At 36.1% G+C, this 18,468-nt stretch overlaps 3 protein-coding genes across 6 annotated transcripts; 2 read left to right on the plus strand and 1 right to left on the minus strand.

Moving 5' to 3' along the window:
* The first annotated feature begins 267 nt into the window (after positions 1-267).
* On the plus strand, positions 268-4,557 carry LOC107886920 (G-type lectin S-receptor-like serine/threonine-protein kinase At4g03230). 4 transcript variants are annotated; one of them, XM_041089034.1, is made up of 8 exons: positions 268-1,581; positions 1,945-2,451; positions 2,613-2,756; positions 2,881-3,080; positions 3,156-3,366; positions 3,511-3,748; positions 3,886-4,036; positions 4,087-4,557. In XM_041089034.1, exons 1-8 carry the CDS (start codon positions 354-356, stop codon positions 4,093-4,095), a joined length of 2,688 nt encoding a protein of 895 aa, XP_040944968.1. In that variant the 5' UTR covers positions 268-353; the 3' UTR covers positions 4,096-4,557. The 4 variants fall into 4 exon arrangements, with proteins under 4 accessions (XP_040944968.1, XP_016666510.2, XP_040944969.1 ...); XM_016811021.2 differs by having other exon boundaries at positions 4,108-4,557; XM_041089035.1 differs by having other exon boundaries at positions 2,616-2,756.
* Positions 4,558-6,746: 2,189 nt separating this feature from the next.
* LOC107887777 (uncharacterized) lies at positions 6,747-11,548 on the minus strand. The gene is made up of 5 exons (XM_016812006.1): positions 11,370-11,548; positions 8,330-8,633; positions 7,938-8,240; positions 7,006-7,105; positions 6,747-6,859 (listed from the first exon to the last, which is right to left on the minus strand). Exons 1-5 carry the CDS (start codon positions 11,546-11,548, stop codon positions 6,747-6,749), a joined length of 999 nt encoding a protein of 332 aa, XP_016667495.1.
* Positions 11,549-13,329: 1,781 nt separating this feature from the next.
* Positions 13,330-17,756, plus strand: LOC107886919 (G-type lectin S-receptor-like serine/threonine-protein kinase At4g03230). Its single transcript, XM_016811019.2, has 8 exons — positions 13,330-15,043; positions 15,250-15,714; positions 15,790-15,948; positions 16,055-16,272; positions 16,364-16,574; positions 16,678-16,915; positions 16,990-17,140; positions 17,237-17,756. Exons 1-8 carry the CDS (start codon positions 13,645-13,647, stop codon positions 17,543-17,545), a joined length of 3,150 nt encoding a protein of 1,049 aa, XP_016666508.2. The 5' UTR covers positions 13,330-13,644; the 3' UTR covers positions 17,546-17,756.
* Positions 17,757-18,468: the final 712 nt, after the last annotated feature.

Below are 18,468 nucleotides of genomic sequence, written 5' to 3' on the forward strand. Positions count from 1 at the left end.
CGTTACGAGGGTGCTAACCCTTCCTCATACGTAACCGACTCCTGAACCCGCCTTTATGAATTTCGTGGACCAAAATCGTTGTTTTAATAAAATTAAATTGTTTATCAAAAGCAACAACTTTTCGAGGTGACCCAATCACAGCTCATCAAAAAAAATTGGTGGCAACTCCCATTTTCATTTTCATTTTCAAAATAAAAATCGATCCCGTTTTTTTAATAAAAAAAAAGTTTCTACAAGTAGCATCTGTAAAGTGAGGAATATTAGTTGGAATTTAGCTATTGACTCGTTTTAGTCCACCGATAATTATCTTGTACGTCAAGCCCATATCTGTTGGTATTGTTTAGAGCGATGGTATGCAGGAAAGTCATGCTGTACAGAAGACGATGATGATAAGAACTTCTAGGTGGTCAGTAGTACTTCATATCCTCTCTGTCATATTGTCTTCTTTTCATGGCTGCTCTGCTAGAGATACTATAACAATGAAAAGTAGTGTAGTTGATGGACAAACTCTTGTTTCAGCAGAGAATAGATTTGAGTTGGGGTTCTTTGGCCCATCTAGAAGCTCTAATGTGAAGAGATATGTAGGGATCTGGTACACCTCCAATCCACAAACAGTTGTGTGGGTTGCTAATAGAGAAAAACCGCTTTCAGATAAAAGTGGAGTTTTACATATTGCAAATGGTTACCTCAAGTTATCCGACAAGAAAGGGAAGGTTTACTGGCATACAGGTCAGTATAAACGTTCGAATATTACGGCGAAGCTCAATGATACTGGTAACTTAATTCTGTATGATGTTGATGTTGATGGGTTGGAGAGAAAACTATGGCAAAGCTTTGAGCATCCAACAGATACATTTCTTTTTGGCATGAAGAATGATGTAAATTTAGTTTTAACTTCATGGACCAGTGAAGATGATCCAGCACCTGGAAATTTCATTTTCATGCAGGATCCGCAAGCAAATCGACTTGTTGTCATGAACAAGAGTATCATTTACTGGAGATCATGGAGGGAGTCAGGTAAAATCTTTGAACTAGTGAACAACTTGAATATTACAGAGGATGACACACAAGTTCACAAAAATGAAAGAATAGTGATGAATTTTACCGGGGATTTGCAATATTGGCAGTTCGATAGGGGCATGAAAGATTGGTCATTGACGTGGTGGGAGCCGAAAGATAGATGCAGCAAGTACAATTACTGTGGGAACTTTGGCTCTTGTAATATCAACAGCAAGTTACCATGCAAATGTTTGCCAGGTTTCAAACCTAAAATCTCAGAGAAATGGAATGCTGGGGAATTTGTGGATGGTTGCTCCAGAAACTCTACATCATATGGAACTGACTTCTTGTGCTTGAAAAGGATGAAATTGGAATATACAGAATCACCATTCATTATGAATAATGGAGACAACTGTAATCAGGAATGCCTCAGTAATAATCAGTGCCAGGCATATACAGTAAATGCCAGTAAGACTGACAGGCAACTTTCATGTTTGACTTGGACAGAGGAACTCAAAAACATTCAGGAGGATCAAGATGACGGTTACGATCTCTACGTCCGTGTGCCAGTGTCTGATATCGGTAATTTTACTCTTCACAAAGCATAGATCAGTACTCTTTTCCTGTTGGCTAGTTTAGTGCAGATTCTATGGGCAGCTTGCATAGCATAGATTGAGAATCTTGATAGATATTACTTTGATGTAAACAAATCAGCTAAAGGATCTCTTCAAGAAAATTCAACTATTTTGAAATGCAGCATAAAAGGCATATTGTTGTTCCTGCCAATCTGATGTACCCTAAAGGTTAAGATACCAGAACAGAAAGGAAAAACACCAGCACACACAACTTCTAAAGGCAAATTTTCAATTTTCACCTCTTGCAGGACCAATTACCTTCAACTCTGAAATATAAGCCCGATTTAACAATATCTATTCTACTTTGCAGCACCGACATCAAGAAGTTGTTTACCTTGTGGCACAAACTTGGTCCCTTATCCCCTAAGCACTGGACCAAACTGCGGTGATCCTGTGTACTACAGTTTCGACTGCGATATGGTTACAGGCCAACTAAGCTTCATGACACCTAGTGGCAATTACACGGTTACCCATGTCAATCCAAAGGCAAGCATATTTGATATTGAAATGCAGGCCAAAGAAGCAGTAAATTGTCATGCTATGCATTCGTCGGGAAGCAAAATTCTGCAGCTCAATCGATCATCACCATTCAATGTGACCAGCAGTTGCAGTAGTAACTTTACTAATGATTCGCCACTGAAGAGTACAATTGAAGTGAAAATCACTTGGAAGCCACCATTAGAGCCAACCTGTAATTCATCGGCTGATTGCAAAGAGTGGCCACATTCAACTTGCAATATAACTGGAACAGGACAAAAACGGTGTCTCTGCAATAGTGCCTTTCGATGGGATGGCTTGGGTTTAACCTGTTCTCCAGGTTAGGATTAAATTTCATGCATTGAGATTTTGGTATAGCACTTGCCTCTAACAGTGGCAAATTAGTTTTGGTCTGTATGCCAGTATGCCACTAAAGGTGGTGGTACCTCTGAAGCACTCCTAGCATGAAATTTATTGACCTATTTTGAACTGGTCTTGCAGCAGCTACTGGACAACTAAGAGATTCTTTTAATAAAAGCAAGACACTCCCTCTTTACCTCATAGTATCTCTGCCAATTGCAATGGCCCTGTTGTGTGCCATTCTTTCTATTTACTTGTGGAGAACAAAAATGGTAAAGAAGAGAGGTAAGTGTGGACTGTGGAGCACCTTTTATTCTATCCATATCCAGTGTCTTCCACCAAATACAGTTAGTTTTTAACAATGAGTGGTGGTTGTATCCACAATAATGTTTGTTTCTTCTGAATTCAGCAAAACAAAGAAAAGCTCATCTTCATCGGTATGACACTGAAAGAGGGGTTAAAGAGTTAATGGAGTCGAGCCATTTGGAAGGAAAGGACGGGACAGGCATAGACGTACCTTTCTTTGATTTTGAAAGCATACTAGCTGCAACAGACAATTTCTCAGATGAAAAAAAACTTGGAAGAGGAGGGTTTGGGCCGGTATACAAGGTATTTCTTTTTCTTGTAGTTTATTCTTGATGGTACTATTATCTTAAAAAAAGGCTAATATGAATATGAACCCAGGGTAAGTTTCCAGGAGGTCAAGAAATAGCTATAAAGAGGCTTGCAAGTGTTTCAGGGCAGGGCTTGGAGGAATTTAAAAATGAAGTTGTGTTGATTGCTAAACTTCAACATCGAAATCTTGTAAGGCTGTTAGGCTACTGCATAAAAGGGGAGGAAAAGATTCTACTGTACGAATATTTGCCCAATAAAAGCTTAGATTTTTTCATTTTTGGTTAGCCTCTGAAACCTTATCTAATGTCTTATTCAGTCCTGATTGACTATTTGGTTTTGCAATCATAGAGAAACCATATATATATATTATATATAGAGTACTCACTGATATATATGTTATGGTCTTGGATTCGGAAATTTGAAGATGAATCACTTAGCCAGCAATTGGAGTGGGGGACACGGTTCAACATTATTCTGGGAGTTGCTAGAGGATTGCTTTATCTTCACCAAGATTCCAGGCTGAGAATCATTCACAGAGATTTGAAAACCAGTAACATATTACTAGATGAAGAGATGAGTCCAAAAATATCTGATTTCGGCCTTGCAAGGATGATCCAAGGGAAACAGACTGAAGGAAGCACACTTAGAGTAGTTGGAACATAGTGAGTTTCAAATTTTCTTATTTACAGCAGGACAAATCAGTTTCCTTTCTCCAGCTGATTTCAACCCAAAATCACACACACACACACACACACGAAAGTAATGCATTTCTAATCGTAAAGATTGTTTTAAAATGTAGTGGATACATGGCGCCGGAATATGCAATAGATGGAGTTTTCTCAGTAAAATCAGATGTTTTCAGCTTTGGTGTAGTGATGCTTGAGATCATTAGCGGGAAAACGAACATGAGGTTCTATTATGTGGAAAATACCCCAAGCCTAATTGCTTATGTAAGTAGAGATGAATCTTTCTACCCCAGTCCATATATCTTTGCCAACAGCAATTCTAAATGATGTTGCAGGCATGGAGACTGTGGCAGGAAGGCAAGCCATTGGATTTAATGGACTCTACACTGCGGTCAAGTTGCAATGCGAGTGAGGTGTTGAGGTGCGTGCATGTTGGGCTGTTATGCTTGCAGGAAGATCCCAGCGAACGCCCCACCATGTCCAACGTTGTTGTATTGCTGGGTAGCGAAACTGCGAGCCTTCCTATTCCGAAGCAGCCAGCTTTTGTGACAAGGACAACACTTTCTAGCACTGCTTCTATGTCTAGTAAGGCGGAATCTAAAACTGAAATCACTTCCACTCTTCATGAAGGCCGATGATGGTGAAGGCTATTGTGACATCAAATATTGTTTGTTATTGTTATTCATTTTCAGTATTTCTCATGAATCTTGTTAATCTGGTTTTCTCTCTCCCTTTTTTAACATGTATATTTGTTTGTGGTAAAGGAGGATTCCCATTTAGGAGAAGTACTATTATTATGTATGTTGTTCTTATATTTCATTCAATGTCCATCATATAATTTTAAAACAATATAAAAAAATCAAAGCTCATATATTAATATATACATCCACATATAATTATTTATAAAAAAATTATTTAAGAAAAATATTTAGGGCTTATGTAAAAAAAATTCTAAAAAAAAGAAGTCGAAGTGAGTTCGAAAATATGACTATGCACTAAAAGTAATTATGTAATTTTATTTTTTGATCTTGATAAAAAGTAATTTCCAACATTTTTATTGCAACTACAATTTTAAAAAAATAATTTTATTAAAAAATAAAATAAAAACCTCAAATGTTTTTTATAGGTTAAAGTATATGGGAAGTCCTTGTATTATAGGGACTGGGTCAAATTAGTCCCTCTATTGTTAAACGGATCAATTTAGTCCTTATACTATTAAAAAGAATAAAATAAGTCCAAATTGTAATAGAGTTAACATTTATTGTGAAAAAAAAGTGTCTTGATATTATTATTTTTCAATTGCAGTCCAATTCCAAACAAAAAATTTTATTTACAGAACTATAAAAACTTCAAAAATATTAACTCTGTTAAACACTAAATGATATTTTTAAAATAATAAATGTTAACTCTATTCTAATTTATCCTTATTTAATTCTTTTTAATAGTACGAGAACTAAATTAATCTATTTAACAGTAAAGAAATTAATTTGATTAAATCCCTATAATACAAGTACCTTTCAAATATATTTATCGATTTTTATGTCTTGAAGTAAATTAGTGATGGAAATTGATAAATCAAATTAAAATAAAGAAATGAGATTGGTTAATGAAAATAAAGGTTAAATTATTTAATTGGATATAAAAATTATTTAATAATAGTTAATTGAATTTTAATTTAATTGATATCGATATTATTATAAGACATAAGTTGGAGCGTATTGAAACACATGCTTCCTTAATTTCTAAGCAGAATTAAAAATGTTTTCACTCACAAACTCATTTTTGTTTTTCAAGTTATCTCAATCAAAATCAATTATTATAGACACTAAATTATTTAACATATTTTTGGTAAAAAAATAATTAAGAGCTGATTAACCCAAATTAATTAAATAATTAAAAGGAATTTAAGAGAGAAATCAGAAATATAAAAAAAATTCAAACACCGTGATGGGCAAAAATCATATGAGTCGTTTGGATTAAAATATATATTATAGAGTAATGGGTTGTCTAGCAAGTAGCAAGAGTTTTCCGTATACCATGGGTCCTGAGTTTCGGGATGCCTCAAAAGTACCCCATCTCCATTTTGCTTCAACTTCTATGTACGCAACCAGGATTATTAGCCTTTGTTCTTACATTTCTTTCATCTATATATTATACATTTTCAACTCCTTCTGAGGTCATTAAAGGTAGGGCTGTGAATGAATCGAGTTTGAACGAATAAATTTTTGTTCATATTCATTTATTTATTTTTAAGTTTATTCGTGTTCAGTTTGTATTCGTTAAAAATTTCAAAATTTTGTTCACGTTCGTTTATTTAAAATTCTGCGTGTTCATGTTCGTTTGTTTAATGTTCATGAATATATTCATTTAACTTAATTGATCATATTCACGAAAAATGTTAATAAATAATGAATAAACAAACAAACAATAAATACATACACAAATATATACTGTTTAGATATAAAATACTCAAATATAAATATTAATAATTATATTATTAATGAAAAAAATACAGACCAAGATTATTTTATTAATATATATTAATGGAACAATAAACGAGTTTTAAGATAATTTTATTAATATATACTAATGGAATTTTTATAAGAAAATATCATTAATAAATAAACGAGCTTATAAACAAGCCACCAAACAAACTTTTAAACAAGCTTGTTCGTGAACATAAATGAACCGAACACACCTCTGTTTGTGTTTGTTCGTTTATTAAACGAATATAAAAATTTTGTTCATACTCGTTTATTTAGCTTAATAAACAAATATAAACGAACGTTATACGAATGGTTCACGAACAGTTCACCGAACGTTCTGTTCATTTACACCCCCTAATTAAAGGGGACTTTTAATATTTTATAAATATTAATTTTTATTTTTATACCCACATTTTTAATTTGTTTACTATAGTTTTTAATATTGCTTTAAATATTTTTTCTGGTAACAAAATAAAAAGAAAAATCAATTATGAACTAACAGTAGCAACAGGGTTGGATAACAGAAAACGTCTGTCTAACCATATTTGATTATCAACCAATGAAGGAGCAACATGAAAAATTCGAGCACCAATAGGAAAACCTTTCATCAAGTCAGCCAAAATATCAGAGTTATAATTCAACTCCTTGGTATTTGCTTAATGACTACTCTCCTCTTGCATCTGCACAGTTCTTGGATTCGCATCACCAAATCTCCGTTTGAATGACATCTGATATCACTATGGATACCTTTGATAGCTAGAGCACAATCAGTCTCAACAATAACATTTTCCCAATTAGCTTCCCATGCTAATTGGAGACCCTCACAAATAGCCCAAAGCTCAGCTTGCTATACACTACATCTATCAATGTTTCTTCCATTTCCCCACATCCATCTACCATGCTCATCACGTGCCACTACTGCTGAACAGGCAAGTCCCGAACTCGGATTATGAGCGCCATCTGTATTTAGTTTAAAAGAACCAGTAGGCGATGAAACCTACCTTTGATCCCTAATACGATTTATAGTACTTCTACCTGAATTGACATGCCTCTGCTTAATGGATCTCGCCCAACACCACGAAGAATAGATCACACTGATTATGTTAAAAGGAGCATCTTGGAACATACAAAAATTCTTTTATTTCCAAATCCTCAAGCAAACAAATAAAGATGGTCAATCCACATCCTGAAAGACTAAATCAAGTTCATTCATAAAATTAGCAGAAAGCCAATCCTCCAATGAATAAGGGAAAATTTGAGATGATAGCCTCGAGGGGATGATCTGCTCCCACGCTTCTTTTGCATTACAATAGTGTTATAACACATGAATACAAGATTCTTCAACGCTTCCACAAAGCTTACACGAAGGGTCCTTTGATAAACCTCTCCTACAACGTTCCGCATTAGTAAAAAGATGACATTTAAATACTAACTAAATGAAATGACGAACATGTTGTGGACCAATCAAAGACCAAACACGCTTCCATTTAACCCCTAGTTGGTTTAGGTTGCTTTCATTAGCATACTATAAGCTACTTTTACAATAAAATTACTTTTAGTGGCCCAATTCAAAATAATAGCATCATGACCCACTAAGGAATTTGGAGTCGGTATGCCCACAATATAAGTAAGAATATCATTATTTAAAAAACACTGTATATAATCCTAATTCTAGTTACCCTCCTAGTCACTACCTCTTGAAGGGTGACAGATTCATCAATAAGAGAATGATCCAGACAATAATTAATAAGAAGACCCACCTCCGTTAACCAACTATCTGTCCAGAATTTGATAAGATTCCCATCACCAATCGACCAAAGAAGACTTTGGCGCAAAAGGGACCAAACCTTAGCAAGCGATCTCCAAACGAAAGAACACTTACTACCTAAAATATCCTCAGGGCGGTCCTCAAAAAGCTTATACTTGGCTCGGAGCACCTTAACCCACAAAGCTTGCTTGTTAGTAAGGAGATTAAAACCCAACTTAAGCACAAAAGAATCATTTTGTTCTTTAAGGCATCAGATACCTAATCCCCCATTAGACAGAGGCTGACAACAATCCCCCACCTTACCAAATGCGGTTTTTGATTAGCCGCTGAACTCCCCCAAATACATCCCCAAGCAATCTTCTTAATTTCTACACAAATGCTAGAAGGGATTTTCAAAGTTTGCATAAAATAATTGGGTATAGACAACAAAACTGACAGAGCTAAAGTGACCCACCTTGCCATAGAAAGCATTTTGGCATTCCAGTTGTTCAACTTTCGTTTGACCTTATCCATAACGAATTTAAAGGTATTCATTGTTACTTGTCGATGAAAAAGAGGCATGCCCAAATATATCCCCAAATCATCAGTTTGACGAAAACCAAGAACCCTACAAATAGCATTAGCATAGTTAGAATCAATATTCTTAGAAAAGAACACAGTGGTTTTAAGCCGATTAACTTTATGTCCCGAAGCAGCTCCAAAAGTATTAAGAGCATCCTTAATTCTTTTTGCCTAATCAATATTCGCTTCTACAAATAAGAAAAGATCATCGCGAAAAAGATATGTGTTAGAATTGTGTGACCCAAATTCTAAGAGATTGCTTGCAAGTCAAGTTAAACAAAAATATATTTTCTTTCTAGAAGATTTAGTATTTATTAGTATAATATATTTAGCATTTATTAGTATAGTTTATTTGACTTACTAATTTAGCCTATAAATAGGCTCCTTTACAATCTTAGAATTAAGAGACACCCATTAGATTAGAACTCATAACACATTCAGAGAATTTTGTGTTTACGTTTGAGGGTTCTTTGTTTTTCGGGTTTTCGGGGTTTAGTTTTTATCTCCATCTTTTGTACTCTTCATTCTTTTGCCATTATAGTAAAATTATCTTTGCCCGTGGTTTTTTATCCTCTTTTGAGGGGTTTTTCCATGTTAAATTTGTGTGTTCATCTTCTCAATTTCTTCTACTATTTTTACTTGTTCGTTGCTTATTCGGGACGATCCTAACAAGTGGTATCAGAGCTAGTTTAACTTTCATAGATCAGCCCGTTCAGAGATGGCAGCAACAAGGTTTGAAATTGAGAAGTTCGATGGTGAGACAAATTTCAATCTGTGGCAAGTTCGGATGATGGCAATTCTAGTTCAAAATGGCTTGAAAAAGGTTGTTACAAGGAAAAAGCCTGAGAATCTAAATCAAACAGAATGGGAAGAGCTTGATGAAAAGGCCTTGTCTGCAATCCAGTTGTGCCTCGCGAATACAGTATTGCAGGAGGTATTGATGGAGAAGACCTCATTCGCCTTGTGGAAAAGGTTAGAAACTCTTTATGCGACTAAGTCTCTGGCTAACCGTTTAGTGTTGAAACAACGTCTATTTACGTTTCGCATGAACGAAGGTGAGCTTCTTAAAGATCACATCAGTCAATTCATCACTCTTTTAAATGATTTAAAGAACGTTGAGGTTCATATTGACGATGAAGATCAAGCTATGCTGTTATTATGCTCTTTACCCTCTTCATACAAGTCTTTCAGGGAAACCCTGATTTATGGCAGAGACAAACTCTTGTTCGAAGATGTGAAGGGTCATTTGTTGAGTAGAGACAAACTCGACAATGAGTTTGGTTTGAATAGCAAAGCAGATAGGCAAGCTTCCGTTTTGGTAGCATCAAAGAAACGAGACAAAAGGTGTCGCTATTGTAAAAGGTTAGGTCACGTCAAAGTAGATTGTTATAAACTGCGAAATAAAAAAGCTGCTGAGAGTAACGAGGAAGATGTAGCTGGTGCTAATTTGGTCGATGAAGGCGATGATGATTTCTTGTTAGTGTCAACGAGCGATAATTCCAAGCTTACGTCTAAGTGGATCCTAGATTCAGGATGTTCTTTCCACATGTGTCCTAATAGAGAATGGTTCTCCACATACAGTTCAGTTGAAGGTGGAGTTGTGCACATGGGAAACGATTCATATAGTAAAATAATCGGTATTGGTACTGTTAAAATTAGGATACACGATGAGACGATTAGGACACTCTCAGATGTCAGGTATGTACCTGATTTACGAAAGAATTTCATCTCCTTGAGTATTTTAGACTTGAAAGGATGTAGAATCAACATCGAGTCGAGCGACATTAAAGTATCTCGTGGAGCTCTCGTTTTGTTAAAAGGTAAAAGAACCGTCAGTCTTTATATTCTGGAAGGTTCTACAGTGACCGGTGAAATCGGACGTCCCTCGTCCGTTACGGAGTCAAAGTCAACTCATTTGAAGCGGAGGCAACTTGGTCATAGGAGGGAAAAAGGTATGACCGTTTCGTTGAAGAGAGGTTCTCTTTTGGATGCAGGTTTTGAAAAGTTAGGGCACTGTATTCGTGAAAATCAGACCCGGGTTAGTTTTGATTTGGCAGTGCACAAGTCGAAGGCTAGAAGTCTTCCAGCTTCTAAGCATAGATTCGACTCAGTTAATTCCCTGCATAGTTCAAGATAGGCCCGTGGCGGGTTTTGGCAAAGATGGCATTGAAAGAATTTGTGTCAAGGTGGAGATTGTTAGAATTGTGTGACCCAAATTCTAAGAGATTGCTTGCAAGTCAAGTTAAACAAAAATATATTTTCTTTCTAGAAGATTTAGTATTTATTAGTATAATATATTTAGCATTTATTAGTATAGTTTATTTGACTTACTAATTTAGCCTATAAATAGGCTCCTTTACAATATTAGAATTAAGAGACACCCATTAGATTAGAACTCATAACACATTCAGAGAATTTTGTGTTTACGTTTGAGGGTTCTTTGTTTTTCGGGTTTTCGGGGTTTAGTTTTTATCTCCATCTTTTGTACTCTTCATTCTTTTGCCATTATAGTAAAATTATCTTTGCCCGTGGTTTTTTATCCTCTTTTAAGGGGTTTTTCCACGTTAAATTTGTGTGTTCATCTTCTCAATTTCTTCTACTATTTTTACTTGTTCGTTGCTTATTCGGGACGATCCTAACAATATGTGAGATGGGTGATCCATTCTTCCCCAGCACAATTGGTCTCCAAGTCTTGTCCTCAACTATTCTGTGGATAAGTTGACCCAATTTCTTCATACGTAAAAAAAAATGTAAGGAGACCAAGAGCAACCTTGCCTAATACCCCTTCTCGGAGAACTCATTCGAAAGCTTCCCATTCCACATAATTTGCATGGAAACCGTTGTAATACATTTCATGATTATCCTAGACAAATTTGACGGAAAACCAACATCTACTAAAGTGTCTTCGATAAAATCCCAACGGAGATCATAGGCTTTTTCCAAATCTACTTTAATGGCCATTCATTTTTTCTTCCCTTTTTTTACGCATCGAGTGTACAATTTCTTGAGCAATGATAATATTATCAATAATCTGCCTTCTTACCACAAAGCTACCTTGGTTCTGTGCAATAAGAGAAGGGAAGACTGACTTGAACCGATTTGCAATAAACTTTGTGGCAATCTTGTATAAAACATTACAAAGGCTAATTGGACAAAACTGGGCCAAAGAGTTAAGATTTTTAGTTTTAGGGATAAGAACCAAAAAAATCTTATTAATGCTACGACTAAGGGTATGACTAGAAAAACTCCACGCACCTAATTACACATGTCTGAACCAATTGTATCCTATTGACTCTAGTAGAACAAAGCATGGATTCCATCCGAACTCGAAGCCTTCAAGGATCCCATGCTAAACAAAGCATTACAAATTTCCTCATTAGTGACATCCAAAGCTAGAAAATCTAGAGAGCCAGAATCTAAAGTCGGGAAACAACCATGTAAAGGGAACAAGCCAAGAGCTTGATCATCAAAGAGTAGAGTGAAGAGAAGTATTAGACTGCCTCCTCTTAAAGAACCTCAATGTCATTACACCAAAGATCTCCAACTTTTAAAGTAGAAATTCTGTTTAAATTTTGCCTAACGAGTGCTTATTATGGAAGAATTTCGTATTCTAGTCTCCAAACTGAATCCAATCTATTCTCAATTTTTGTTTCCATAGTAAATCTTCCTCATCAAGGACCTTTTCATACTCAACACGCAAATTACATTCAAGTTCCAAAAGGAAACTTGAACACCTCCGGTCTAATGCAGCTTGAACCTTATCAATACGATGAGCAAGCCAGTGTTTCTTTCTAACAATAAGACCAAAAACCTTAGAATTTCATCTTTTTAGTTCCGTAGTGAGTGAGCCAAGATTACCCGATATGTCCGCCCCATATCTCCAATTGTCACGAACAAGTTGTGCAAAAGACGGATGATTAACCCAAGGGGCTAAGAAATGAAAAGGCCTATTATTCCGAGCTTGTTTGGGGGAGTTCATGGATAACAAGATGGGTTTATGATCTGATTTTAAGCGAGGAAGATGAAAAACAGTCGCTTCTGGGAAACACTGACACCACTCACTATTCCTGTAATCTCCCCAATCCGACCTACACATTAGACCCAAATTTAGAAGATCATATTAGTCATCGAGATGACCTAGCAGGGTTATCGGAGCTTTTGAAAATAGTTTTTTTAAAATATTTGTTCAATTCAGTAAAAAATTCAGTTATAATCCGATTTATTATCCTCAAAATCTTAATTTTAATTTGGCAGCAGAAAAAAAACGGTGAAAGGAGGAAAGGGGAAGAAAGAGGGAGGTGCTTGGAGTCATTTGGCCCCATGTTTCCTGCAACGTAGCTGCCATTTCTTACTGAACGACTTGCTGCTTTAGTTTCTGGTATTGGATCATGAAAGCGACTGCCACACTTGAAAAAAAAAGCCATAAACATTGACAATATAGTCTAAATGGGGTCGCTTTCATCTAATATAATGTAATAAAGCTAAAATGGTGAAAAGAGGAAGTGCATGGAGTCCCGCGAAATCAGTGATCATATCTTAATCACAGAAGAAGACTAAAAAACACAAATTAAAGTGAAGGGGGTCCCTTCTAATGACCAAAAAATCCAAGCGCCTTGACTTCTTGGCCCAAACCATCCAATCACCTTTGATCCCACTCTTACCTATGCCATTGCCAACCCCCTCTATCACCAGAATTCAACTTTTTAAGTTTCCCAAATAAAGGTGTGTTCATAGTTTGAGATCGAGATTTGGAGCCCTATCAAACACACCCTATGAGGGTTTTTTTTTTCAGGTTTAAAGACCAGCAATGGACTACTTTTAGACTAACAACATTGAATCCGAAATACAATTGGCGGTGGTACCTGGAAAAGCATAAGAGTAAAATCACAAGGGAAAATTCACTTTTTAAAAATCCTATTCCAGCTATATGCGACAATATTTCACCATCATCCTTGACAGTCGATTTCCTGAACAGTATTAGCTGCCTTGTGCTTGGTGGGGGCGTTTTTAGATAATGGAAAACAACAGCACATCACTTGTTACATAGAGAAGAGAATATGAAAATTTCTACACAACAGGTGGTTCCTAAGCTAATGATTGTCTCCCTAGTTTTTGATACTCAAAACAAAAATCATTACTGCAAGAATCGTTTGTTAAGACAGATGCTACCCTCATTAATTTTGCACACACTTGTGTTTTGCAGTTACATTCTTTGTTCTTCTGCTGAAGAGACCATAACATCAAACAGTTCGATCAGTGATGGTGAAGGAGATAGCCTGGTTTCGCCAGGAAAAAAGTTTGAACTTGGATTTTTTCCTCCTAATGGAAGCTCCAACACCAGGAGATACTTGGGGATATGGTATTATGGCTCAAACCCGCAAACGGTCGTATGGGTTGCCAATAGAGACAAGCCACTTTTAGATGATAGTGGAGTCTTTGTTGTTGGAGAAGATGGCAACCTCAAGATGCTGAATGGAAATGGGGAATCTTTCTGGTCAACGAATCTTAAAGCAGTGCCTTCTGGATATAAAAAAGCCAAACTGACAGATACTGGGAACCTGGTGCTCTTCAATGAAGAACAAGAAAGCCACTCAGAAAGCATTATATGGGAGAGTTTTCATAATCCCACTGATACATTTCTTCCAGGGATGAGAATGGATGAAAATATGGTACTAACTTCTTGGAAAAGTTTTGATGATCCAGCTCCAGGGAATTTCACATTTCAGATAGACCAAGAAAGAGTAAACCAGTTCATTATTTGGAAAAGAACAACAAGGTATTGGAAAAGTGGTGTTTCTGGTAAATTCATTGGCCCTGATGGGATGCCTTCAGCCATGCCATCAGCAATTTCTTTCTTTTTGTCAAATTTTACCACTGTTGTACTCCACAACGAGTCCATGCCACATCTTACCTCGTCATTATACAGCGATACAAGGATGATTATCAGTTTCTCCGGTCAAATTCAGTATTTCAAGTGGGATTCCAGGAAGATCTGGTCCGTGATTTGGGCTGAGCCTAGAGATAAATGCAGTATCTACAATGCATGTGGAAATTTCGGTAGCTGCAACAGTAACAATGACTTGATGTGTAAATGTTTGCCTGGCTTTGCACCTAGCTCCCCTGCAAATTGGAATAACCAGGATTATTCTGATGGATGCACTAGAAACTCGAGGATATGCAACAAGAAGGCTAAGATCGATACGTTCTTGAGTTTGAATATGATGGAAGTGGGGAATCCAGACTCTCAGTTTAATGCTAAGGATGAAATGGAATGCAAATTTGAGTGCCTTAGCAACTGTCAGTGCCAGGCGTATTCCTATGAAGAACCTGATAATATGCAACAAGGTGGTAGCCGCTTTGCTGCATGCTGGATTTGGTTGGAAGATCTCAACAATATCCAGGAAGAGTACGAAGGTGGCCGTAACCTTAATGTCCGGTTACCCGTTTCTGATGTAGGTACAATTCTTTTCCTTCCCAAATTCGCTTGAATTCATAATCCTTGATAAGTTAATGGTACATTTTGCTTTATGACTATCCCCTTTCTATTTTAGATGCAATATATAGATTTATGAGAAGCCTCTCAGGCCATAGTCAACATTGTGTGAAAATGTAATCCCTGAGAAAACATGCAGATAAAATTTGAAGTCGTTTTATGTTTGCAGAATCAACCAGAAGAAGTTGTGAGACTTGTGGCACAAACCTGATTCCATATCCACTTAGCACTGGACCAAAATGTGGTGACGCCATGTATCTCAATTTTCACTGCAACATCTCTTCAGGGGAAGTTACCTTCGATGTTCCTATTGGCACTTATAGGGTCACAAGCATAAGTCCAGAAACACGAAAATTCATCATTCAAACCAACGATGCAAACGATTGTAAGGCTGGAAATTCAGGTGATGATTTATTTCGGTTCAAGCAGCCATCACCATTTCATGTTACTAGCAGATGTACTGCAGATGAAGTAGAGATAGGCTGGGATCCTCCATTGGAACCAACCTGCTCTTCACCTACAGATTGCAAAGATTGGCCAAATTCAACTTGTAATGGAACAAGCAATGGAAAGAAAAGGTGCCTCTGCAATACAAACTTTCAATGGGATAACTTGAGTGTGAATTGCACTGAAGGTAGAATAACACCATTATTTTCAGTATGTCCTCAAATAGTTCAAAACTTAAAAGGGTCCTTCACTGTTCCTGCAGATAGTGGCTATGGACAAAAGAAATACAAGTCTTCAACCAGAAAGATCGCTTTGTCTCTAACTCTGGTAATAGCTTGTATTAGCGCAATCGTTATAACCATTGTGTCAAGCGCCATTGGTTATGTTTACTTGAAGAGAAGAAAACAGGTCGAGGGAGAAGGTAACTAGCACCCCAATTTTCTTGTCTTTCGTTTCAGAACTTGAATTACAATTTTTTTAATGGCTATTCTATATGGTTAAAAGGGTAATGTTTACTTGAAATTCAGGGATATGGGGAAACATTCAAAGAAAATCTGCACTTCACTTATATGGCAGTGCCAGTGAGAGACATGTCAAAGACCTAATCGATTCAGGGCGGTTTAAAGAAGATGATACAGACGGAATAGAGGTACCATTTTTTCATTTAGAAAGTATTCTTTCTGCAACGAGAAACTTCTCAAACGCAAACAAGCTGGGGCAAGGGGGATTCGGACCAGTTTATAAGGTAATAGATTCTTATTCTACTACTGTTTAAATTTCATCTTCTAGCTTTGTTTGGTTATAAAGGAATGCGTGAAACTGGAACCTATTACCAGGGTAAGTTCCCCGGAGGGCAAGAGATTGCTGTAAAGAGGCTCTCAAGTGGTTCAGGGCAAGGCTTAGAGGAATTCAAAAATGAGGTGGTCCTGATTGCAAGACTTCAACATAGGAATCTCGTTAGACTATTGGGCTATTGTGTTGCAGGAGATGAAAAGATGCTACTCTATGAGTATATGCCTAACAAAAGCTTAGACTCCTTCATATTTGGTGAGTCAAATGTGTATTTATCGAATATTATATATATGTATTCACAGAAACTAAGCAGTCACTAAAGATATGTTCTTCAATGGAAATGACATACCTTAACAAGATCGGAAGCTATGCATTCTACTCGACTGGGATATGCGATACCGTATAATATTGGGAATTGCTCGAGGCCTTCTATATCTCCACCAAGATTCAAGGCTGAGAATAATTCACAGAGATCTAAAAACAAGCAACATTCTACTAGATGAGGAGATGAATCCAAAGATTTCCGATTTCGGGATGGCAAGGATTTTTGGTGGCAAAGAAACTTCTGCAAACACAAATAGAGTAGTTGGAACTTAGTAAGCTTTGCCTTTACTTGACTCCTATTGTACAATCATATTGGTTTATAGTCTCTTACCTTTTGATGTTGCAGTGGATATATGTCGCCTGAGTATGCACTAGACGGCCTTTTCTCATTCAAATCAGATGTATTTAGCTTCGGTGTTGTCGTAATAGAGATCATCAGCGGGAAGAGGAACACCGGATTTTATCAGCCTGAACAGTCATTGAGCCTTCTAGGTTATGTAAGTTATTTATGTTCTATTTCACTCACCCTCCTACAATATTTGATCTTATTCTCTACTTACTGCCATCTTTGCATATTGTACAACTCTTCCCAGGCATGGCATATGTGGAAAACAGGCAAGGCAATGGATTTACTGGACCAGGCACTGCGTGAGAGTTGCAAAGCAGACGAGCTGCTAAAGTGTCTAAACGTAGGACTGCTGTGCGTACAAGAAGACCCCGGTGATCGTCCCACCATGTCACAGGTAGTTTTCATGCTCGGCAGCGAGAATGCATCGGTTCCGGCACCAAAACAACCGGCATTCGTAGTCAGGCGATGCCCTTCTAGCAAAGCTTCTTCATCTAGCAAACCAGAGACATTTTCCCAAAATGAGCTAACCGTTACCTTGGAACATGGTAGGTAGTTCTCAAGAAGCCACTTGGAGAATCAAATTTTATTTATTTCTAGTTTTATATCATTTAATAATTCGTACTGCCATTGATTTTGCAATTGTTATGTTTAAGAATGAAATGTAAGTACTTTTTTTTTTTTACCCTATTTCTTCATGATTACCAAAATTCTAAGTTCCAGATATCAAATATGCTGTCAGCCAAACATTTGTATCTGTGATTGTCTGCTGAAACCTGTCTAATTCAAATCGTATTCTGGGCCTGACTAAAGTGTTTGGGTGGTCTTAATAGCAAATCCATACTCTTATGGGTACATACACAGTGCAGCCTAAACGATTAAATTTCCAAATTGCAACGCAGAGAGATTGAGTTCAATGGTACGATGGTAAAGGAGTAATTGTTGGATTAAATTGAGTAAAAAATTTTAAATTATTTTTGTTCATGAGTCTATATTGTTTAGTTTGAAAATTTTTTTATCACCTGAAACAAAATTCATCTAAATCGATTCAAATAAATTTGTTTAAGTTAAATTAAAAAGGGATTAAATAGGTTAGATTAAAATTTTATTGTCAGTATTATTAAATTATAAGTTAGAGCACATAAATTTGAAAGCATATATATTTGATGACTTATCTGTTTAAATCCTAAAATTTATCAGTTTGAATAAATAAATAAATTTTTGAAATTTTAAGTTTTTTTTTATAAATTCCTTAAAGAAAATCTTGAATATTATATAAATATATATATTGAGTTTTTAAAGATTATTTTGAATTATTTTATATTTTTTATGACAATTTTGAAATTGGAGTGAACTCAAGAGGTATTTCACCAAATTGTTATTAAATTTTTTGGTTATATCTAATTGCAAAAATTCAATTTGAATAAACTAAATTACTTATTTAAATTGATTTAAAAATAACAATTCGATTTGATTAAT

Source organism: Gossypium hirsutum, chromosome D02, assembly GCF_007990345.1.
Source record: "Gossypium hirsutum isolate 1008001.06 chromosome D02, Gossypium_hirsutum_v2.1, whole genome shotgun sequence".
Lineage (NCBI taxonomy): Eukaryota > Viridiplantae > Streptophyta > Magnoliopsida > Malvales > Malvaceae > Gossypium > Gossypium hirsutum.